This window comes from Leucopleurus acutus, assembly GCF_964270905.1.
Source record: "Leucopleurus acutus genome assembly, chromosome: 6".
Lineage (NCBI taxonomy): Eukaryota > Metazoa > Chordata > Mammalia > Artiodactyla > Delphinidae > Leucopleurus > Leucopleurus acutus.
The window spans coordinates 99,786,559-99,805,762 of NC_139149.1; the positions used below are offsets into that span (position 1 = coordinate 99,786,559).

At 37.9% G+C, this 19,204-nt stretch overlaps 2 protein-coding genes across 2 annotated transcripts in view; one reads left to right on the forward strand and one right to left on the reverse strand.

Annotated features, from left to right (window-relative positions):
• Positions 1-14,843, reverse strand: part of USP37 (ubiquitin specific peptidase 37) — a 90,412-nt gene extending 75,569 nt beyond the window's left edge. The window contains exons 1-5 of the mRNA XM_082840657.1: positions 14,754-14,843; positions 10,590-10,730; positions 8,052-8,125; positions 6,181-6,404; positions 1,163-1,334 (exon numbers count right to left, since the gene is read on the reverse strand). Coding sequence (XP_082696783.1) covers positions 1,163-1,334; positions 6,181-6,336 — 328 coding nt within the window. The 5' untranslated portion in view covers positions 6,337-6,404; positions 8,052-8,125; positions 10,590-10,730; positions 14,754-14,843. The remainder of the gene's footprint in view (positions 1-1,162; positions 1,335-6,180; positions 6,405-8,051; positions 8,126-10,589; positions 10,731-14,753) is intronic.
• Positions 14,844-15,476: 633 nt separating this feature from the next.
• The window catches only part of CNOT9 (CCR4-NOT transcription complex subunit 9), a 28,304-nt gene continuing 24,576 nt past the window's right edge, over positions 15,477-19,204 (forward strand). The window contains exon 1 of the mRNA XM_082841555.1: positions 15,477-15,539. Coding sequence (XP_082697681.1) covers positions 15,516-15,539 — 24 coding nt within the window. The 5' untranslated portion in view covers positions 15,477-15,515. The remainder of the gene's footprint in view (positions 15,540-19,204) is intronic.

Here is a 19,204-nt window from a genome sequence, read left to right on the forward strand (position 1 = left end):
ACACATAATGAATAGAAACCAAATGGCAAACAACCATAAAAAATTTTTTAAACAAGAAAATAGTGTATGAAATAGAGGTATTAATTAAATCCAAGCAAGGCAGCATTGCTACATCTTCATTTTTAAAATGTTTTTAATGTGTTATATTTAACTTAAAAAACTCAAAAGTTTGTCAACTATAAAATATCAGTAATAACAAACTACTGATGATGATAGAGCTGGAGACTAACAATAATAGTGGAAAACTCATTTTAAGCAACAGATTATTCCTCATTTTAAGCAACAGATTATTCCTAAAAATTATTCCAGATTATTCCTAAAAATTATTCCACATGCCTATAAATATATATTTTTTAAAAATCAAAACATTTTAAATGAAAGGGGTTGGAGGAGGTAGGGGAATCTTATCATACTGTGTGATTTTCTATAGTACCTTCTGTTTTCATAGCAAGAATAAAACCTCAGAATAAGTTTCATATAAAAAAGTAAGTATATAAGATTTATGTAACAAGGTAAGTTTTCCCAATTGTAATTTAAATCCTACTGCTTTTCTAGACACACTCTTTCGTGGAATCTTTAGGGTGTTCTACATATAAGATCATGTCATCTGAGAACAAAGATAAATTTACTTCTTCCTTTCCAATTTTATTTCTTTTTCTTGCCTAAGTGCCCTGGCTAGGACTTCCAGTACTATGTTGAATAGAATGGGTAAGAGAGGGTATCCTTTCCTGTTCCTGATCTCAGCAGAAAACCTTTCAGTTTTCCATCATCAAGCTATCTGCTGTTCATATAAGGCATTTATTATGTTGAGGTAAGGTAGTTTCCTTTAATTCCTACTTTGTTGAGTGTTTCTATCATGAAAGAATGTTAAATTTTATCAAACACTTTTTCTGCATCAAGATGATCGTGTGGTTTTTGTCCTCCATTCTGCTAATTTGAATAATCACATTGATAGATTTTTTTCATATCTTGAACTAGTCTTGTATTTCAGAAATAAATCCCGCTTGGTCATGGTGTATAATTCTTTTAATGTGCTGTTGAATTAGGTCTACTAGTATTCTGTTGAAAATTTCTGCATCAATATTCATGAGGAATACTGGTCTACTACCTAGTAATATTTTTATAACTGCTAATGTCAGACCCTGGGAGGATTAGTGCTCACCTGCATTAAGTCTGTTTTGATGAACTGCATCTAGAAACAACCTCATTTCCTCTGCATCCTTACTTGGTACTTTATCAATAGACAAGAAGCTGTTATCTTGTAGAGTTAACATTAGGCGGCTTTGTTTTGCTCCACTGGGTCGAAGCACCACATTTTTAATGTTATGACTTAGCTGATCAACACAAAAGGAAAAGTATCATTAAAAACGAATTATAATGAAGCAGAAAAAGTTGTATAATGAATACTAAACTTTATACTTTCTAAGTTACACATTTCTTACTTTTTCCCATATTAATTTAGTTGTGTTTTTTTTCCCCCCAACCAAAAAGAGTTTCCATTTTTGACACATTTAAATCAAAGATTTCACTTCTAGGAGAGGCAAACACATACTATTAAAATTTTACACAGTAATCCTAACACTCTTGATTTTTTTGGTAGGAAACTGCATATTTTCAAGTATAGTTATAAAGTTATAAAAACTAATAAGTTAATTTACAGAGCCTTGATGGTTATACCATCACCAGTTTAGTAAGCCATATTGGATTAGAGGCTTTTTCTTTCTTTTTTTTTTTTTTTTTAAACAAAAGCTTATAAAGTATCTAGCAAGTGGTTTAAGCAGCTGCAATATAAAAGGATATACTAATCCAAACTGTAATCCTCAAAAGAATTCCACTTCTCAAAACATCAACATAAACCTTTACCAGCATTAGAACATTCTTTTTTTCTTTTTTAACTGTCTAAGCAAGGTTCATTTAACTTTCAATCACAAAGATCATAAGTACCCTGGAACTCCCTTAGCTTACTTCTACCACTCCCCAGAACTGGTTCAATAACTTGTCTTATACTCTTCCAGACTCTGGATATGTGCTATTAAGTGATAACTTTTGTTTTCTCTTGGTTGAAATTTTTCCAAGACTAAACTAATAAATCTTGCACTTTTTTAATATAAATAATTCCTGCCAACCAGGCATCCTTATTCTCTAACACTCCCCCTCAGCAGGCATATTACAGAGGTTTCTAAAGCTGCCTTTTGCTGAAGAGATAGCCTCTGAACAGCATAAAGAAAGAAGTAATAGCTTTTCACAATTTTTTTTAATTAGGGAGAACTGACCTTTGACAATTTTTAGATAAGAATGAAAAATGAGTATTACCAGCCTTAATTTATTTATTTCAAACTTAAATGACATTTTTTAAGCTTCAAAGTTGGTCTTAAATTCATATCCTTGAGTAGAAATTCTATCATAAAACACAATAGCTAGTTTCAGATGCTTTAACTCCAAAATATTTAAATCAGCAGTTTACCGTGCAAAAAGGAAAAGAGACTGCATAAAACCATTATTTCAGTCAATATGAGAATAATCTTGAACTTTATCATTTCAACAACTGAAAAATCCTAGCTAGTCATACAATTTTAGTTACTACCCATATGGTGAGGCCTCTCAGTCTTTTCTCTAAGTCCAGATCTCTGCCGGAGCTCCAGTTTTCTTTACCAAATGCCTAGTAGATACCACTATCTGAATGCCTGACACCTCAGAAAACTCATCTCTCCCAATCCTCATGCCCCAATTCTTCCCCTCTGTCCCCTATCAAAGAGAAGATGAAAGGGACTGCCATCCACTCAAACCTAGGAATCTCCCCAGACTCTTTTCTCTCTCACCCCCCAAATCTAATAAATTAAATCTTGAAATCTCTTCAAATCTACCCTTTCCTCCACTTGCTTCTCCCACTGTCTTTTCCTTCGCTCAGGACTTTCATTTCTCATCTAAACTCTCACAATAACCTCTTACACGTCCTTATTCTCCCACTAGCTCTTGAAACAAAGTCATCCGCCTAGCTGTCAAATAAATTTAAACTTAAGATTCTTGGCTCCTTAGTATCTAAGTTCCCGTTAGTATGACAAACAAGATGCTTCAAGATCTGGTTCCTATCTAGCTCTTCAGCCTCTACTTCTGCCATTCACTCCCTACTGTGCATTTATTTTAAAATAATTTTCTGGTTCCCTGAGTGTTGATTCACACTAGCATGTTTGTCCATTATAGAAATCACCTCCACCTTACCTCCACTGTGTCTGGCAAATTCCTATCTATCCTCTAAATCCTCAGAGCACAAAACACTTCCTTCTTTGTGTTACCTCAGTATCTCTGAGATAATTTTACAGCTGAGAATGTATCTGGTTACTCTTAAGCTTGAGAAGAAAAGTGTCTCATTCAGCTCTGTATTCTTAGCCCTTAGCACAGTACCCACCACGGTAATCTGTAGGTGGTTGACAAATGAATGCTGAATGCAAATTCATCTAGAACTGAGATGAAGGTGTAATCACAGGTAGATTCCTCATGCTTCTAAAGATCTATGTTTGTTTAAGTATTTAAATATTTACTCAGTGCTAATTTGGGATGAGGACTGAAAGACTGAACCTCTATTTGAAAAAAATCTTTCTTTAATTGAGATGGGCAATTAGTAGATATATACACTATCGTTTCTATTACCCATGTCACCACCTCCAATCTATTTAAGAATATCTTTGATACATAAAATCAAAATCAATGTATTTCCATAGTTTAAAAGCAAAGATAAATAGAAATTTTACTTCAGCTCTGGTTCTCAAGTATAAAGTTTTATAAATTGTTCTTCAAAAGAGTACTTTAGAATGAATATTATACTTTTATATAATCTAATTAACAAATATAGCATTTTTAAGTGCAGAAAAATGTAAGTAAGACATTAAATTCAACTCTTATCAACACAAGTAGTTCTTGGCTGCACAAGACAGAAGTGAAAACAACATAACTATCTTTTGCAGTGAAAAAATAATGAGATCCTTCAAAAGTTAACAGTTAGAAGAAAACAGCTGTAAGGATGACCTTGAATAATCATCCTTGAACGGTCTATACCATAACCTTTGGCAGGATTATTTATGAAGAAGTAATTAAGAAGACACTAATGAGTCTTATTAAAAGCTAACACTAAAAAAAAAACGAAATTGAGTTATTTGTAGTGAGGTGGATGGACCTAAAGTCTGTCATACAGAGTGAAAGTAAGTCAGAAAGAGAAAAACAAATACCGTATGCTAACACATATATATGGAATCTTAAAAAAAAAAAAATGGTACTGATGAACCTAGCTGCAGGGCAGGAATAAAGACGTAGACATAGTAAATGGACTTGAGGACACAGGGTGGGAGGGCGAAGCTGGGGTGAAGTGAGAGTAAGCATCAACATGTATACACTACCGAATGTAAAATAGTTAGCTGGTGGGAAGCAGCAGCATAGCACAGGGAGATCGGCTCGGTGCTTTGCGATGACCTAGAAGGGTGGGATAGGGAGGATGGGAGGGAGGCTCAAGAGGGAGGGCATATGGGGACATGTGTATGCATATGGCTGATTCGCTTTGTTGTGCAACAGAAACTAACACAGTATTGTGAAGCAATTATACTCCAATAGAGATCTATTTAAAAAAATAAAAATAAACTCAATATTGCAAGGATACAACAGTCAGGGAAATTTTTTCTTGACCCGGCTGGTCCAGAACATAATCATCAGTGAGGCTTTTTGCAGTCAAATACTGTGGTTGTAAATGTGGATTTTTTCCTCACATAAGAATATTATCTAATCCTTTATAAGATGTTATCAAGTGTATTGTCTCACTATTATTTTGTGTTAGTCAGCTACCTGGGTTAATTACATACTACACAAAATTCACTTCTTTATAGCTGCCTTCCATTTTACTACTTAATGGTATACACCATCTCATCTTACAGCAGTATTAGGAATTCATTTGCTAGCTCTTTCTCTCTAATCCAACTTCTGCACAGTGGAATGGTGCTTAGGACCCTCACCAGAAGATGTGCAGCAGCAAAGTTGAGTTTTGTTTTTGCTGGTATAGTCAGTTAGCTAGTTTATCAATGTTTATTGAGGGCCCACTATACACCCACCACTGTGCTAGGTTCTGGAACTAACCAGAAGGATAAAACCTAGACCTTCAAGGTATTCATCTTCTAGGCCAGACATGGAACAGAAGTCATACTGAGCCAGGGCTCTCTCAGGTGGCCGACACTTAACTGACTAATCTGTGGTCTCCATTCCCTCTGCAAATGTAAAGACAAGGTCCACAACATGCTACGTGATCACAGCCAGTAGTGGCTACTCTAGCAGGCCTGCACCCTGCCACTCTCACCAGTGGAGTTGTCTGCTCACCAAAAGCCAATCTGTTTGTTCCCAAAGCTGTTTATGCTAGTTCTTCCTATCATTGTAATTACACAATTTAATTAAAGTTACTTAAAGTAAAGAAATATGAGTGCAAAAGAGATAAGTTGTTTCTATAAGATCCAAGTTGAAAGTCTGGGAAAGGCACGTTACAGGTGAGTTACTAAAAATGTACTGTCAACTTAGGTGTGGGAGACCGAACTGTAAAACATCATTAAATCTGGAAAAATCTGATTGCCTCACAAAATGTCTTTAAGATCTCACTCCACTTTAAAGAAACTGAGACAAAATGACTGTGAAACCCTTGGACGTGTGGTGTGGCTTATATGAGAAGTAGGATGCAAAGCACTAATGGGAGGCCCTAAACTCAAAAGACAGGACTTGGCCCTACATCAAAAACTTGAGGGATGTTTTAAGTTAAAGGCTTAAGGAATGATTCAAAAAAAAAAAAAAAAAAGCTAACACTAAATGGTGATGAATTTATCATATACGTTGAGGGGGGAAAAATAACTGAAGTTATCCTAATGTGGTTTTAAACATAGCTTAGATAGATAGTATCCAAACTCAGTTCCTTTCAGCTTCCTCCCACTAGTTTTCTTTTCAATAATGGTGACTACTTCCTACTCTTTATTATACACCATCAACCATTTTGCTGAATAATTTATAATATATACACCTAATAGTATTAGTGTCCTGGAAATAAGAAGCAAGAAATAGTAATCTAGGAGGGCTACCATGATACTTAGTATGGCACAGAACAGCTATTCACTAAAGGATGTGATTGAAGATCTATTCCAAATCAAAATTTGGTAATACCTGAAATATCCTTGGAATTCCTCCAGTATTGTAGTGAACTACTAGGCTGACTTTATTCTCTTTTTCCACAACTTCAAAGGATCCTTCTTTCCATTTTGTAATCCCAGTCTGCATACTTCGAATTCTGATAGGACCATGTATCTTCAGAGGAGACATACTTTCTTTAAAAATAAATTGCTTCTAGCCAAATTAAAAAATATATATATACCTTCACCTGACAGATTCTAAGGAAGAAAAATACAATAAAATAATAAGTTACAATTTACTAGTGATTAAAACAAGAGTTTGAAAGAGAACATTTAATGAACCATCTTATGTCCTTTTCTCCATTTCAATAAACTACCTCTTACTAAGTATCCTCAAAGGCTTTGGTTAGCTGGATGGCACAGGTAAGAAAAACAAATGAAGCAGCCACTGACATTCAGTGACTGAATTTACCCACCTTTTATTTTTTCTGCACATGTTCTCTCCTTTGCTGTGTACCTGTGTCCATTAGTGCCTAAATTTTGCATTTTGTACCATTAACAGCCATACCACTGCCACTAAAGGCAAGACAATCAGGAATACTAAAGATTCCATTCTCAGTGTGAGTGCCCATGGCAATATGAGCAACTTTTACCTTCCTTCATGATGCTAAAGGATCTTGAATTTCAAATACAAGTAAAAAAATATTTTCAGTCAGCTAACTCCATTTGTCAGAATTGAGTTCCTAGCAAAACATCAAATCATATCACCAAATAATTCTTTTTACCAGTTGGTAGTCTATGCATATCCATATGTGAATAAATAATAAATAACTGTGAGAATAATGAGTAATTAATTGTGAGAATAATCAAATTAGTTTAAATGAATAAATAATTGTGAGAATAATCAAATTAGTTTAACCTAAAGAATTATATTACTTCAGAAAATCATTTATTCTCTAGGGAAAACAGCCTAACAAAAAAAAAAACCCTGTTCCTAAGATCCACCTACCATTTATGCTTAATATTACCATCCTTGGAAAGAATATTTACCAATTTTATCTTTGACAAATATTCAAATTTCCCAAGTGAACTTCTGATACTTACAGAAATGATAGAATGTCTAAGACTCTTCAAACCAGCTTACCAGATGTCAGCAAGTAAATACAATTACAGTAACAGCAAAAAATGTTATCAAATAGTGCGTGTGTTACACACATACACACATATATGCAATCATCTAAAATTAAAACAAAACTTATACTGTAGCCTTCAAATCTCTAAAAACATTGCCTTTAATACAGATTCTTGCTTATAATTTAATAAATTAAAAATCATTAAACTTTGCCTCTGCCTAAACAGCTCAACTAGAAAAGCTAAAAGTAGTAGTATAACTACAAAGGAAAAGCATACTAGATCTAGATATCAAGAGCCAGCTCTGTCACTTACTAATTTGTAACTTACCTTTCCTAACAACTAGTTTTCTCAACTGTAAAACAGGAATATGAAAATGCTATAGTGTTGCAATATTAAATGAAATAACACACATTAAGCACTCAACAGGCAGCAGCTTCAATATGAATGGAATTACTGTCCACTTTCTGAATTTATTCCTTGTCTGCAACACCTCTTTATCCAAAGATCCCAGACAAATAACTTGTTAACAAGGGTCACCAACTCACTGCCTATAGAGGCCAGGTAGGTGACACAAATGATTTAGGCAGGCAGAATATGAAAACTGCTACTCAAATCTAGCCGGTTTTGCCATGTAGAAAGTGAACCTAGCATTGCCAGATCATCTAATTCTTCAAGAAAATGACATCCATATTTTCTGTCAACTGCCCATTTTAAATTGTGGGCAATGAATTCAAACTTATTTTTTAAAGCCACAAATCAAACAAAACCCACCTGTAGGTAGAATACAGCCTGGGGAATCCTAGTTCAAGGCCTCTAGGTGCCGTACATCAAACAGCTAAGAATAACTTTAAAGAGAGATATGAAACCACTTTGAATAGTTAAAGGTATTATGCATTGTAAGTCCTCTACTATTACTCACTCATCTCATCAAATTTTTTGAGTGCCTAATTGTGGCCAGATTCAGATAGTATAATTGGCTGGATGTATGAATCCATCAAAGTAATAGAGGCCACTGCTGTTTACAGACCTGTTAATGTGACATTTTGCTCAAACTAGTAACTACAAAATCTGGGCCAGCAATGTGTTTGTAATGCTTTTTTTTACAATTAATAATTTGGTGCTTCATCTTTAGATACAGCCTTGAGATTTTTTCCACTCTGTCTCTCAGCACTGCCAAGAATATGTGGCCCCTCTCCTACTCCAGTTGCCCATGCCAGAAACATGAGTTATCTTTGACTTCTCTCTTGATGATTATTGGTATTGGACTGGAAATGGAAGGTAAGGTTGTCATTTCTACTTCCATATACCTTCCAGACATCTTTATAGTGAACTTCAAGTCAAATCACATCACTCTCTTCAATATCATTCAACAGCTCCCCAATGCCCTCACAATTAAATCTAGACTCATTAACATGGCATAAACACTCTTCATGATCCAGGCCCTGCTTACCTCTCTATCCCCAACAAACCCTCCAAATCCAGCCATCTGAACTACCTACAATTTCCCTAAAAAAGGCATATGTTCTCAAGCCACTGTACCTTTGCACACACTGCGGTCTACCTCTGCAGGATTTTTACCTACTCTCCCCATCCCCCACCACCCTTTTTTCTTCTCCTGGCTATAAAATCAAAACTCAATTTAGATATTATTTTCTCTAAGAAGGCTTTCCTAGCTATCTTTCACTTTTTCTCTCACCCCATATCCACACTGACAGCATTGAATGCTTTTCTCTTCTGTTGTACCCTGTGCTTACCTCTAGTAGAGCATTTACCATATTGTACTATAAACTGTCTATTTACCTCTTTGTCTCTCTCTAGCTAGACTTTGCTGTTTGAAGACAGGGAATATGTTCTTTAATCTTTGCATCCCCACTGGGACAGTGTCTGGCACACAATAAACAAACTCATTATTCAAGAATAATGAACAAATCAACACTATCAACTTTATTCGATTTACTGTTAAAATATACAGCAGCAGATACCAGAACCATAAATCCCTTTTATATGGCCGATATAGGATTATGTTTACTAAGCTCTCTGCAAGAGTATCACTCTGCACTGTATACCTCATCTTCTGAATACTACATATAGGCTTTTTCTATGTGCATCTGAATTTCTCCTAAATGCAAAGCTGTCCACATATCTTGTTAAGATTCAATGAGAGAAAAATCATTTATGAAAAACAAGAATATGCAGTTACAGAATGCATTATTAAAACAAAAAACATTAGTAAACTTGCCTAAACTGGAATTCATATAATTTATTGTTCAATGAAGAAACTCCACTTAAAGAAAGAGGTTTATCAAATTACCTCATCTTTCCTTATGTCAGGGTGCCAAATTAAAAGCGAATAACATAAAACCCAATTATCTTAAATTACCTTAAAGACCAAAACACAAGTAAAGGACACTGACCTTGAATTCCTCCAACAAAAACATATTTTTAAAAATTGGATTATTTAACAAGATTTGGAGATGAAGATTTGAAAGTTCAATAAAAAAACTTTATTGGTTACTTCTGTTTCCCTCTATATAATTCTCTCTATATGTAATACATGATTTCTCTAGATATAATTCTCAAACATTTTGATGCAGAGTTTTGGTTTGTATAAAATTTTACATCAGATATTGAACATTTTATTAACCATTTCTACTAGCAATCTCTCTTTCTTCTATGAGAAAAAATCTAAAAGGTACAGGACATAAAATTGGCAGAATCAATAAGATTTTTTCTTAATGCCTCAAGCTAGTCCATTATCTGCTCTTGCACTAAATGAATTAACTATATTTACTTTTGTACACTGATCATATTATTAGGGTTTGCCCTACCTGGTTAAGAGAAAGAACACTAAGTTTCCTTTTTGGTATCTAGCATGATCCAGTAACAGTTAAACTTTCTATGAACCTAGGACAAAGACAAGGTTTCACTGAACTCTGTAATGTTAATTCACTATCAAAGCAATATTAGGAAGACAAAGTACAAGGAAAACCAATTATTCTTTAAGTACATCCAAAGAGATTCCCCATTCCCTAAATTTCTTCACTATTGCTAAAATTACTGTTCAATTTTGAGCAGTCTATGAAAGCTCAATCAACCACACTGGCAAAAATGTTTCTATACCCTCTACAGTTATTTAAATGCTCATATTTTAGGTACTTCTTTGAAAACATTCTTATCCAGAGGGTATTCTGTGGTTTAAGAAAGCGTGCTAAAGCACAAAACTATTACTACAAAATAGAAGAAAACTGTCAATTCTTGCCAGTTTGCATACTCTTGGAAACATATAACCAAAATAAAAACATTACTTACTTTTCAGTGACTTTTACTGAAAAACCCTATGTAATAACAATTCACCTTTATTCTGATCCTTGTGCCAAACGCAATGCGCTCTTCTTGGGGAACTACTCATATTCTGCAGCTATGCCAGTTCTCCGGGAGCCATCAACTCAGCTAAAGAAAATGTAAGTGTGCCTTTTTTTAAAAAAATTCATTTACAGAATTAAAATTTTTATACAATTTTATACAACAAAATTTTGTTACAAAATTTTATACAACAAAAATTAACCCTTTGACTACTTAAAAACCACAAATTACTTTATAGAAAACATTTAATGCTCAAGATACACATATACACACATACGCATAATCAACAGAACTCTAGGGATATATCTGCTGTGGAAAATGAGGGACTCCAGGAGCACGCACCTTCATCAATTTGTGTCTTGTTTAATTTACTCCTGCTACATTTTGAAACTAAGAAGGCAATGAAAAAAGAATATATCCTTTGTTGACTTTATAAACATTGTTACATAACTGGATGTCTTAAATCTTAAAATACCACTTCCATGATGTGTTGATACAAATTTCAAAAGGTGGGTAAACTTGGCTTTTACTTTTCTTTCAAAACTATCTTCATGGGCTTGTTTCCCAAATTTAGGCCTCTCAAAGCCTCAACTTTCCCTGAAGCTCTAGCCAAACATTTCTCACTGCCTTCTTGAATACCATAACGTCAACTTTAAACTCCTTTGTTCACTTGGTAAAAAATCATTTATTGAGCTACTCCAATCTGTTGGCACTGTGTTAGGGATACACATGTGAACATGACACAGTCCACGCCCTCTTTAAGAGACTCCCCAGACTTCCCTACATTTGTCCTTCCACTGTCATTCAGACAAAAAGATCTTAGCATCAGCTTTAACCTCATTCTCATTTATCTAAAACAGTCTTTCCATCACTACTACCCTAATTCAGAAATGCATCACTTTGCCATTCTTCCCACCTAATATTAATTATGCAACATTTACTAAGCACAGTACTAAGCACCATACATGCAATATCTCATAATCGTCACAACAATCCTAAAGGATGGGTATTATTAATATCTCTATTTTACAAATGAGGAAACTGAGGCTTAGAGAGATCAGGTAATTTATGCATGGTTACAGAGTCAGTAAGAGACAAAACTAAGTCTAGCACCAGAAGCCATGTTTTTAACCACTACCTTATCGCATCCCCAATGATTTGTAGCAACCACTTTTCAGTCTCCATTCTCTCAAAGATATTTCTATCCAATAAATCCTTTACCCTATAATACCCTTTCTAAAGGACTATTCTTTTTTATCTCTTACCAACTAAAGTGTGTCTCCTTAACTTTCTCTCTAAAGGGGGCAGGGGGAGGGTGGAGGGGCCCTGTCTTATTTTCTTTTGTACTCCCAACAAAATAACAGGCACTTAGTAAATGCGAAAATATGTGCTACTGATGCTAATACCCCTCCCAAACACTAAAAAAATTTTTTTTTATTTTACTGTGGTAAGAATACTTAACATGAGATCTACCCTCTTAACAAACGTTTAAGTGTACAATACAGTATTGTTAACTATAGGTACAATGTTGTACAGCTTATCTCTAGAATTTATTCATCTTGCTTAACTGAAACTTTCTCCCAAACATTTTTAACAGCTCATCACTATCTACAAAATAAATCCAAATGCTTCTGTGTTTGGCACTCCTACTTTTAATTTTCAATTTCTCGACATAAATCCCATTCTACACACACAAATTATTAAATTTTAGTATTTTCTTCCATAACTACCACCAACCACTTACTTAAACATGGAATTTTCCTTTATATAAATTTTTGGAAACCTCATCTTCACTGGTCTCATAGTTTAACCTGTTGTTAAAATATATAAACACTGCTCTGATTTCTAAGGGCTTTCTTTCCTAAAAAGATCCATAAAACAAATGCACAAAGAGATAAAATTAGTGTGGTCGCTGAAAGTAAAAAGAGAAGTTGACCTAGATAAAGTTTATCTCCAATTCAAAGAGTCTAAAATCTGAATGATTCTATGACATAAGAATGGGTAAAATCATCCAAAGCTGGAAAACCCTTTGGTCTTTTGTGTCCTTTAATTTGTCTGCAGAGTGAAAAAAGATGTTTGTCATCAGATGACAAGAATATCAATAAGCTGGTGTTTCCCAAAGACATGATGCTTCTTATAGCAAGCTCCAATTTATTTATTCATTTAACAAATTCTTGAGAAATAGAAATGAAATAGTTCCTAACCCATATTCTAGTAGAAGACACATTTTAAATAATCACACAAGTAAAATATATAATTAAAAGTTCTGAAAAATGGATAAAGTTCAGGCATGATGAAAGATTATAATAGGGTACCTGATTTAAGGACCGGGGTGGGTTTTTAAGCAGAGAAATGATGTGTTACTGCTGAATGGAAAAGTGATGTGGTTTGTTTGGGTCTGGGGAAGAGAGTGAAAGGAGCAAGAATGAAAGAAATTAGGACAACCAGACAGGAGAGTATTGAAGTGATTCGGCTTATAACGACAATTACAATAACAATGAATGCTCACTGGCTATTTACTCTACATCAGGTGCTTACCATAGTTATTTAATTTAATCCTCATAGCAATCCAATAAGGTGATTATTATTCCCACTTTACAGATGAGACTATAGGAAACATTAAGTCCAGGTGAGAGAGGACTGTGGCTTGAACTAGAAAAGTGCTAATGAAAATGTACAGAAATATATTCAAGACATACAATGAAAGTAAGAATTAACAGAACCTGAAGAGGGTATAGATACATGGGATGAGGGCTTTCAAGTTTCTACACTATGTAAATGGATAAATGGATATACCACTTAATGAAACAGGATACCAGAAGAGAAAGCATTTGCGTATGGAGAGAATTAAGACTGGTTTCAGACATGTTATATTTGAAATTCCTAAGAAAAAAAATCCAGTTGAGATGTCAAGCAGACAGTTAGCTATTTAGATCTTGAGCTGAAAACAAAGGGAACACGCTGGAAATAAAACTTCTCATCAATATACAGGTAGAATTTAAAGCACAGGGTGGAAGGGAAGAGTAAAAGGAGAACAACCTAGGACTGAACACAGATAACCATTTTACTCCATCAAACATCTCTCCCTATGATCATCGATTACTTTGATGTCAACAGGCCTTTCAGTCCTCATTCAAGTTTACCTTTCAGCAGAATTCAACATTACTGATAACTTCCTTTACCTTTTCTACAAGACTTGTACTCCTCTATCCGATTACTAAACACCAAGAATCCCTCAGGTGCTCCATCCTAGGTCCCCTTCTTTTCTAGCACTGTACTCTCTTTAGGTAATTTCATCCACATCCATAGCTTCAATTACTATCAACATGACAGATGACATCTATATATTATATACGTTTACCTATATATCCAGCTCAGAGCTCTCCTCTGAGCTCCAACCCAGTATATCCCAACTGCCTACTTGACATCCTCTGATAGCTTTTCCTGTTAGAGACTTGTCAGACACTGCCACCCCAAAAAAGGTATTTACCCAGAGCCTAAATTTTGAAAGGATTACAAAACCACTACAGGTCAACTCTTCAGACAGAATTTTGTGGTCAATTATCATTTCCTTTCACGGATCATGACCTAAAACAGGTAAACCTGACAACCTGATCTGATGGCTATAGATGGGGACCAACCAAAGGCACTAAAAAATACAAATCATGCCTTTTAGTGAGAAATGGTTAGGAAAGAGAAGGTGAAGAACAGCCAAGAGAGTGAAACAGTATCATATCCCAAGGCCTGATGGACGTGCGGCAACGGAAGTCACCTGAAGAGATAGCAGGCCTCTCTAAGGGACGAGTGGCGGACGACAACAGCCCCTAGCAAAGAGGGGTCAGGTTCGGGTCGCGGAGGGAGCGAGTGACGGTAAAGACCAGGTCAAAGGAGAGGAAAAGCCTGGGAAAAGACCTAAGTGGAGTACCTGTGAGGCCAGAGGGGGCGTCGCGAGAATGGGGGCGGGCTGAGCAGCAGCGGGGCGAACTCCATAAGAGTGAACGCCAAGTGGGCGGACCGCACGGGGTGGGTGGGCCGGCGGAGCTAGGGGAGCCAGGGTTGGGGCGCCAGGATAAAAAGGCTCAGTTGAGACGCTCGCCGGGCCCACCTTACCTGTGCCTGCGAGTCCGGAGCCTCGGACTGGCCTGCCGGAAGCACGGAGTCCTCACGGAGGGGGAGGAGCCGGGGCTTAGGAAGGAAGGGACACCGGGCACGAAAGTGAGGGGCCGCTCGCTCCCCCAGTCAGGGAGAGCGGCTGATGGCGGGAACTGTGACCACACGCAAACACGCACGCACGCACGCACACCCGACGCGACCAGATGAGGCGCGTGCGCGCCAGCCTGAAAACTCCGCCCCTTCTACGCCCTCGCCCCGCCCCAGTGCCGAGCGAAGTCTCGCCCCAGCCCTGACCGTAGTACGCATGCGCACTTCTTACTTCATGCACTTTCGCCCTCCCACCGTTTCCCTCCTACTCAGCCCAGTTGGGCATGCGCACTACTTGTCCTCCCGGGACTGCCCGGCTTTTCCCGCCCTTCACTGGCCTCCGGAGAAGGGTCAGAGTTCACGCCCTTCTCTGGAGATACCTGCTCCAAGCCGGGGATGCGGGGACTAGTAGGTGGCGGATGTCCTTCCTGTCCTGAAACTTAAGGGACAAAGGACAAACTCTACAACTGTTAGCTCCAAGAGCTGGGAGGCGGGAAGAGGTTGTGTGGGCGGGGTCAGGGGTGAAAGGTCAGAGGGGCTGCGAAGGGGCGGAGCCAGCCGGAGGCGGATGGCGGCTGTGGCGGCTTATCTGCTTCAGCGGCAGAGACGCTGAAGCTGGGACGCGGGTCGGGCGTGTCCGGCGGTGGGAGGAGAGCGGCGGCCGCTCCCAACATGCATAGTCTGGCAACGGCTGCGGTAAGTGGCTGGGCCGCCCAGCCTGGGCCCAGAACGCCTCCTCAGCCCGGCGTTTCGGCCTTCTTTCCTAGCTCCCTGTGTCGGGCTGCTCCTCCTGCCCTCAACCCGCGAAGCCCCGGCCCCCTTCCTCGCCGCGCTTGGCTGTGGCGGAGCCGGCCCCCACTTTCCTCGCCGGCCAGCTCCCGCGGCCTCTGACGCCGCGTAGCGCGTTCTTTTCTGGCCCCAGGGCCTGGTCCCGCGGCTGGAGCGCCTCCCTCGCGGCCCGGACGGGCCATTCATTGATTCATTTCGCTGACCAACAGTTTCAGGGCGCCAGTTCCGTGCTTGGCGTTGGCGGGGGCGAGGGGACTTCCGCAGTCCGCCTGACACTGCCCGTGCTCTTGGAGCTCCCTGCTTAGGCACATCGCGGCGGGGAGGAAATGGCTTCTAGCTCAAACCACTTGCTTTACAGATGCAAAATCCGAGACCTGGAGAAGCGAATAGTTACTATGTCCGACTGACGGTTCTCTGCGCTTAAAACCTTTTTTCACACATCTCATTTTACCAGCGTGATCTTTTACCAAGAAAAACAGATAGTGTAAATTAACCTATGTGAAGTAATCCTGTGGTCTCCCATTGCATTGAGAGAAAATCCAGACTCTTTGCCTTGGCCTACAAGGCCCTCTGAACGTTATGTTCCTTACCCCGGTTTTCAGTCTCTTCTGTCACTTGCTCCGCAGGCTCCAGCTACACTGGCCGCCGTTCCATCTCTTCTACTTAACGCTTTTCCACTCCAGGTTGCATCTCTTACACACACACACACACACACACACACACACACACACACACACACACACACACACACACACACGTGTGGGTGTCCGGCTCCTTTTCCCTTAGGTCTCTGTCTAAATCTCCCTAGAGTTGCCGTCCCTGACCGCCCTATTTAAAGTAGTTCTGTAACCCCCCAACTTTTCTCTGTTAGAGTACCCTTCAAAGAATTGATCCCAATTTGTAATTCTTGTATTAATTTACTTGTTTGTTATTTGTCCCCCTTTTGAGGTCAGGGACAGGGATCATGTGGGTTCTGTTTATATGGTTACTCCAGTGCCAAGTCAGTTCCTGGCACCAAGTAAGGGCTGAAATATTTTGCTGAATGACGCCGTATAGATGAGGGAGGTGACTACTGAGAGCAAATAGCCGTAATGGGCAGACAGGATCTTGTGATTCGAGCATATTCTTCTGAATGCCCATCCAACTTTTTCAGTTAAACCAAGGTGAAGTGACTTAAGGAGAGAGTAATATACTAAAGTTGCATTACCAGGCAAAATAACATAAATCCTAAATAGAGGACAAAAGTTGCCTCAACTTTAAAGTCAGAAAGTGAGCTGAGTGTGACTAGGCTATAGACAGCATTGTCATTTCCAGGGCAAGTGGCATCTCTGCCTCCTGGAACCAAGTTTCTAAAGTGTTTGTAACTTTTCACAGAGAGAGGTACCTTTTATATATCTCTTAACTAGATGACTGCAATTTCCCCAGCTCTTTTGTTTCTTCCAGATTTTACATGTAATATGGGAAGAAGCTAGTCAGAAAATGAGGTTGTTGCTGGTAGGAGGGGGGCAGGTTAAACAAAGGATTCTGCTAAGGTTGGCTCATCCATCTCTCAAAATCTGATTGTCTTCTCTAGGCTTTGATACCAAGCTGCTCTTTCCCCTGTGCCTCCCCAGACTCTACCTATTCAGTTCCTTTCCAGTTGCTCCCTAATACATCTTTTGAACAGATATTAGAGCTGTGGTTCATTACTTAAAAACTCAGTACGTGTTTCTTCAAGTAAATTTATAGTGCCTTACCTTTATTTAGAAATTGAGCTTTTGATACTTTTTAACCTGTTATGCTGTTTGGACTACACAAAAGCTCTGACAAGTTCATTTGTACCACTCATTTACTGGAATATTTGGTTAGTGAATCTGAAGCAAAAAAAAGTTGAGCCACCTCTTTCCCAACCCTTAATGCCTTCCATTAGGCTAAACTGCCTGTGTTATTCTGATCTGGGTAAAGGGACACTAATGGTATATATCCCTCACTAGAAATTGAGGAGTTAATAATACATGCAGCAGTGCCTGCAGTAATCTAAACAGCTTGAGAAGATGCTTACTTTTTGTCTAATGATGAAAATTTGTGTGTATCTTTATTTCTTTTTTTTAAAATAACAAGTAAATCACTTCAGCTGGGAGATAGTACTATCAAAGGAGAATGTGATCACATACGAATGCAGGATGTTATTCACTAGATGGAGGAATTGAGATCATTTGGGATGTGTCTTAAATTTTGACTCTTTCCTTTAGCATTTTATTATGCCAGCAATTTGTAGTATAGTGGACTCTTCTCATTCTTTGCAGAATACATCTTAACATCTTCATTATTGCCATTGCAGAATGTAATTTCTTTCTCACATCTACTAAATAGAAACAGAAATACCCCACAGGATTGTTTTAAATAAGAATAAGAGAGTGCTCAGTGGTTGGCTAGGTTCATTCATTGGTTAAAAGACTTGCTCCCAGACTTCAGCCTTGGGACTCTAATTCCTGCCTCAGCAAAGTAACAAATCACCTGTTATGGACCTTGAAGACTGCTTCAGCTTAATAGTACCACAGATCTTCACATACAATGGGTCTTTTGTAATGAATGTTATACTAGTGATCTAAAACAGCCAAACGTAAACCTTTAGGAGATGCATTGGGTATGCTTCGTTTTTTGTTTTTTTTCCCCACTAATTTCCAGTGGCAATTCTGACATCCTTAAACCCTTGCTTTTTCCTCACTTTCCATGTAACCAGCAGCTGCATTAGTCATTTTATATCTCTTCGCTGAAGCAGTGCTAGACCCCTCCTCTTTGGCAAGTAGAAAGAACATTAAGCACTCTGAAGGATCTAATTCAGACAGCTGTCTCCTATTGAAGATTTAAGCAAATTAACCAACTTTTCTTTGTTTATTCATTTCCATTTTTAAAAAGTTATTTTGAAGAACATTCTGGCCCATATTTTATAAAGATATGAGGATAGTTAAGCTAATTTAGTGTTTCCCTTTGGCACTATTAAGAAAGGTGTTCTCTTGTTATATCATCATTATGTAGACACCCAAAGCCACGTGTTGAGTCATCTCCAGACCAGAAATAATCTCTATTTCAATCTAATTCCATTTTTTATTCACTATCATGTATTCATCGATAAGAAAACCAACAGCTGTTTTGGTCCTCGAACATGAAATTTTATTGATAGATTTGGCCATTTTCTGTTTAAGAGAGCCATCAACAACAATTTTTTAGTTTACTCAAGAGGGGGGATCATATTTCTTTCCCATTTATGGGTAAATGTGGATCTTTTCTAAGTTCTAAATATCTTCTTTTCACATTCTGTTAAGATTTTTCAGAAGTGGAAGACCAACTATCAGTACCCTGTGTTAGTGACACTTGGAGTTAACCATTGGTGACTCACTTTGATAAATGTCTTAAGCTTCACTGAAAGAAAAATGTTACTTGAAATACATTTTCCACATACAAACCAATAAACAGGAAGGAGGAGAATGAGTCCCTCCTAGTTGATAGTACAGACATTTTTTAACACATCTGTTAAAAGGAAAGGACCACTGACTCTAAGTAGGTTATAGCTAAAAGTATATAGTTACATG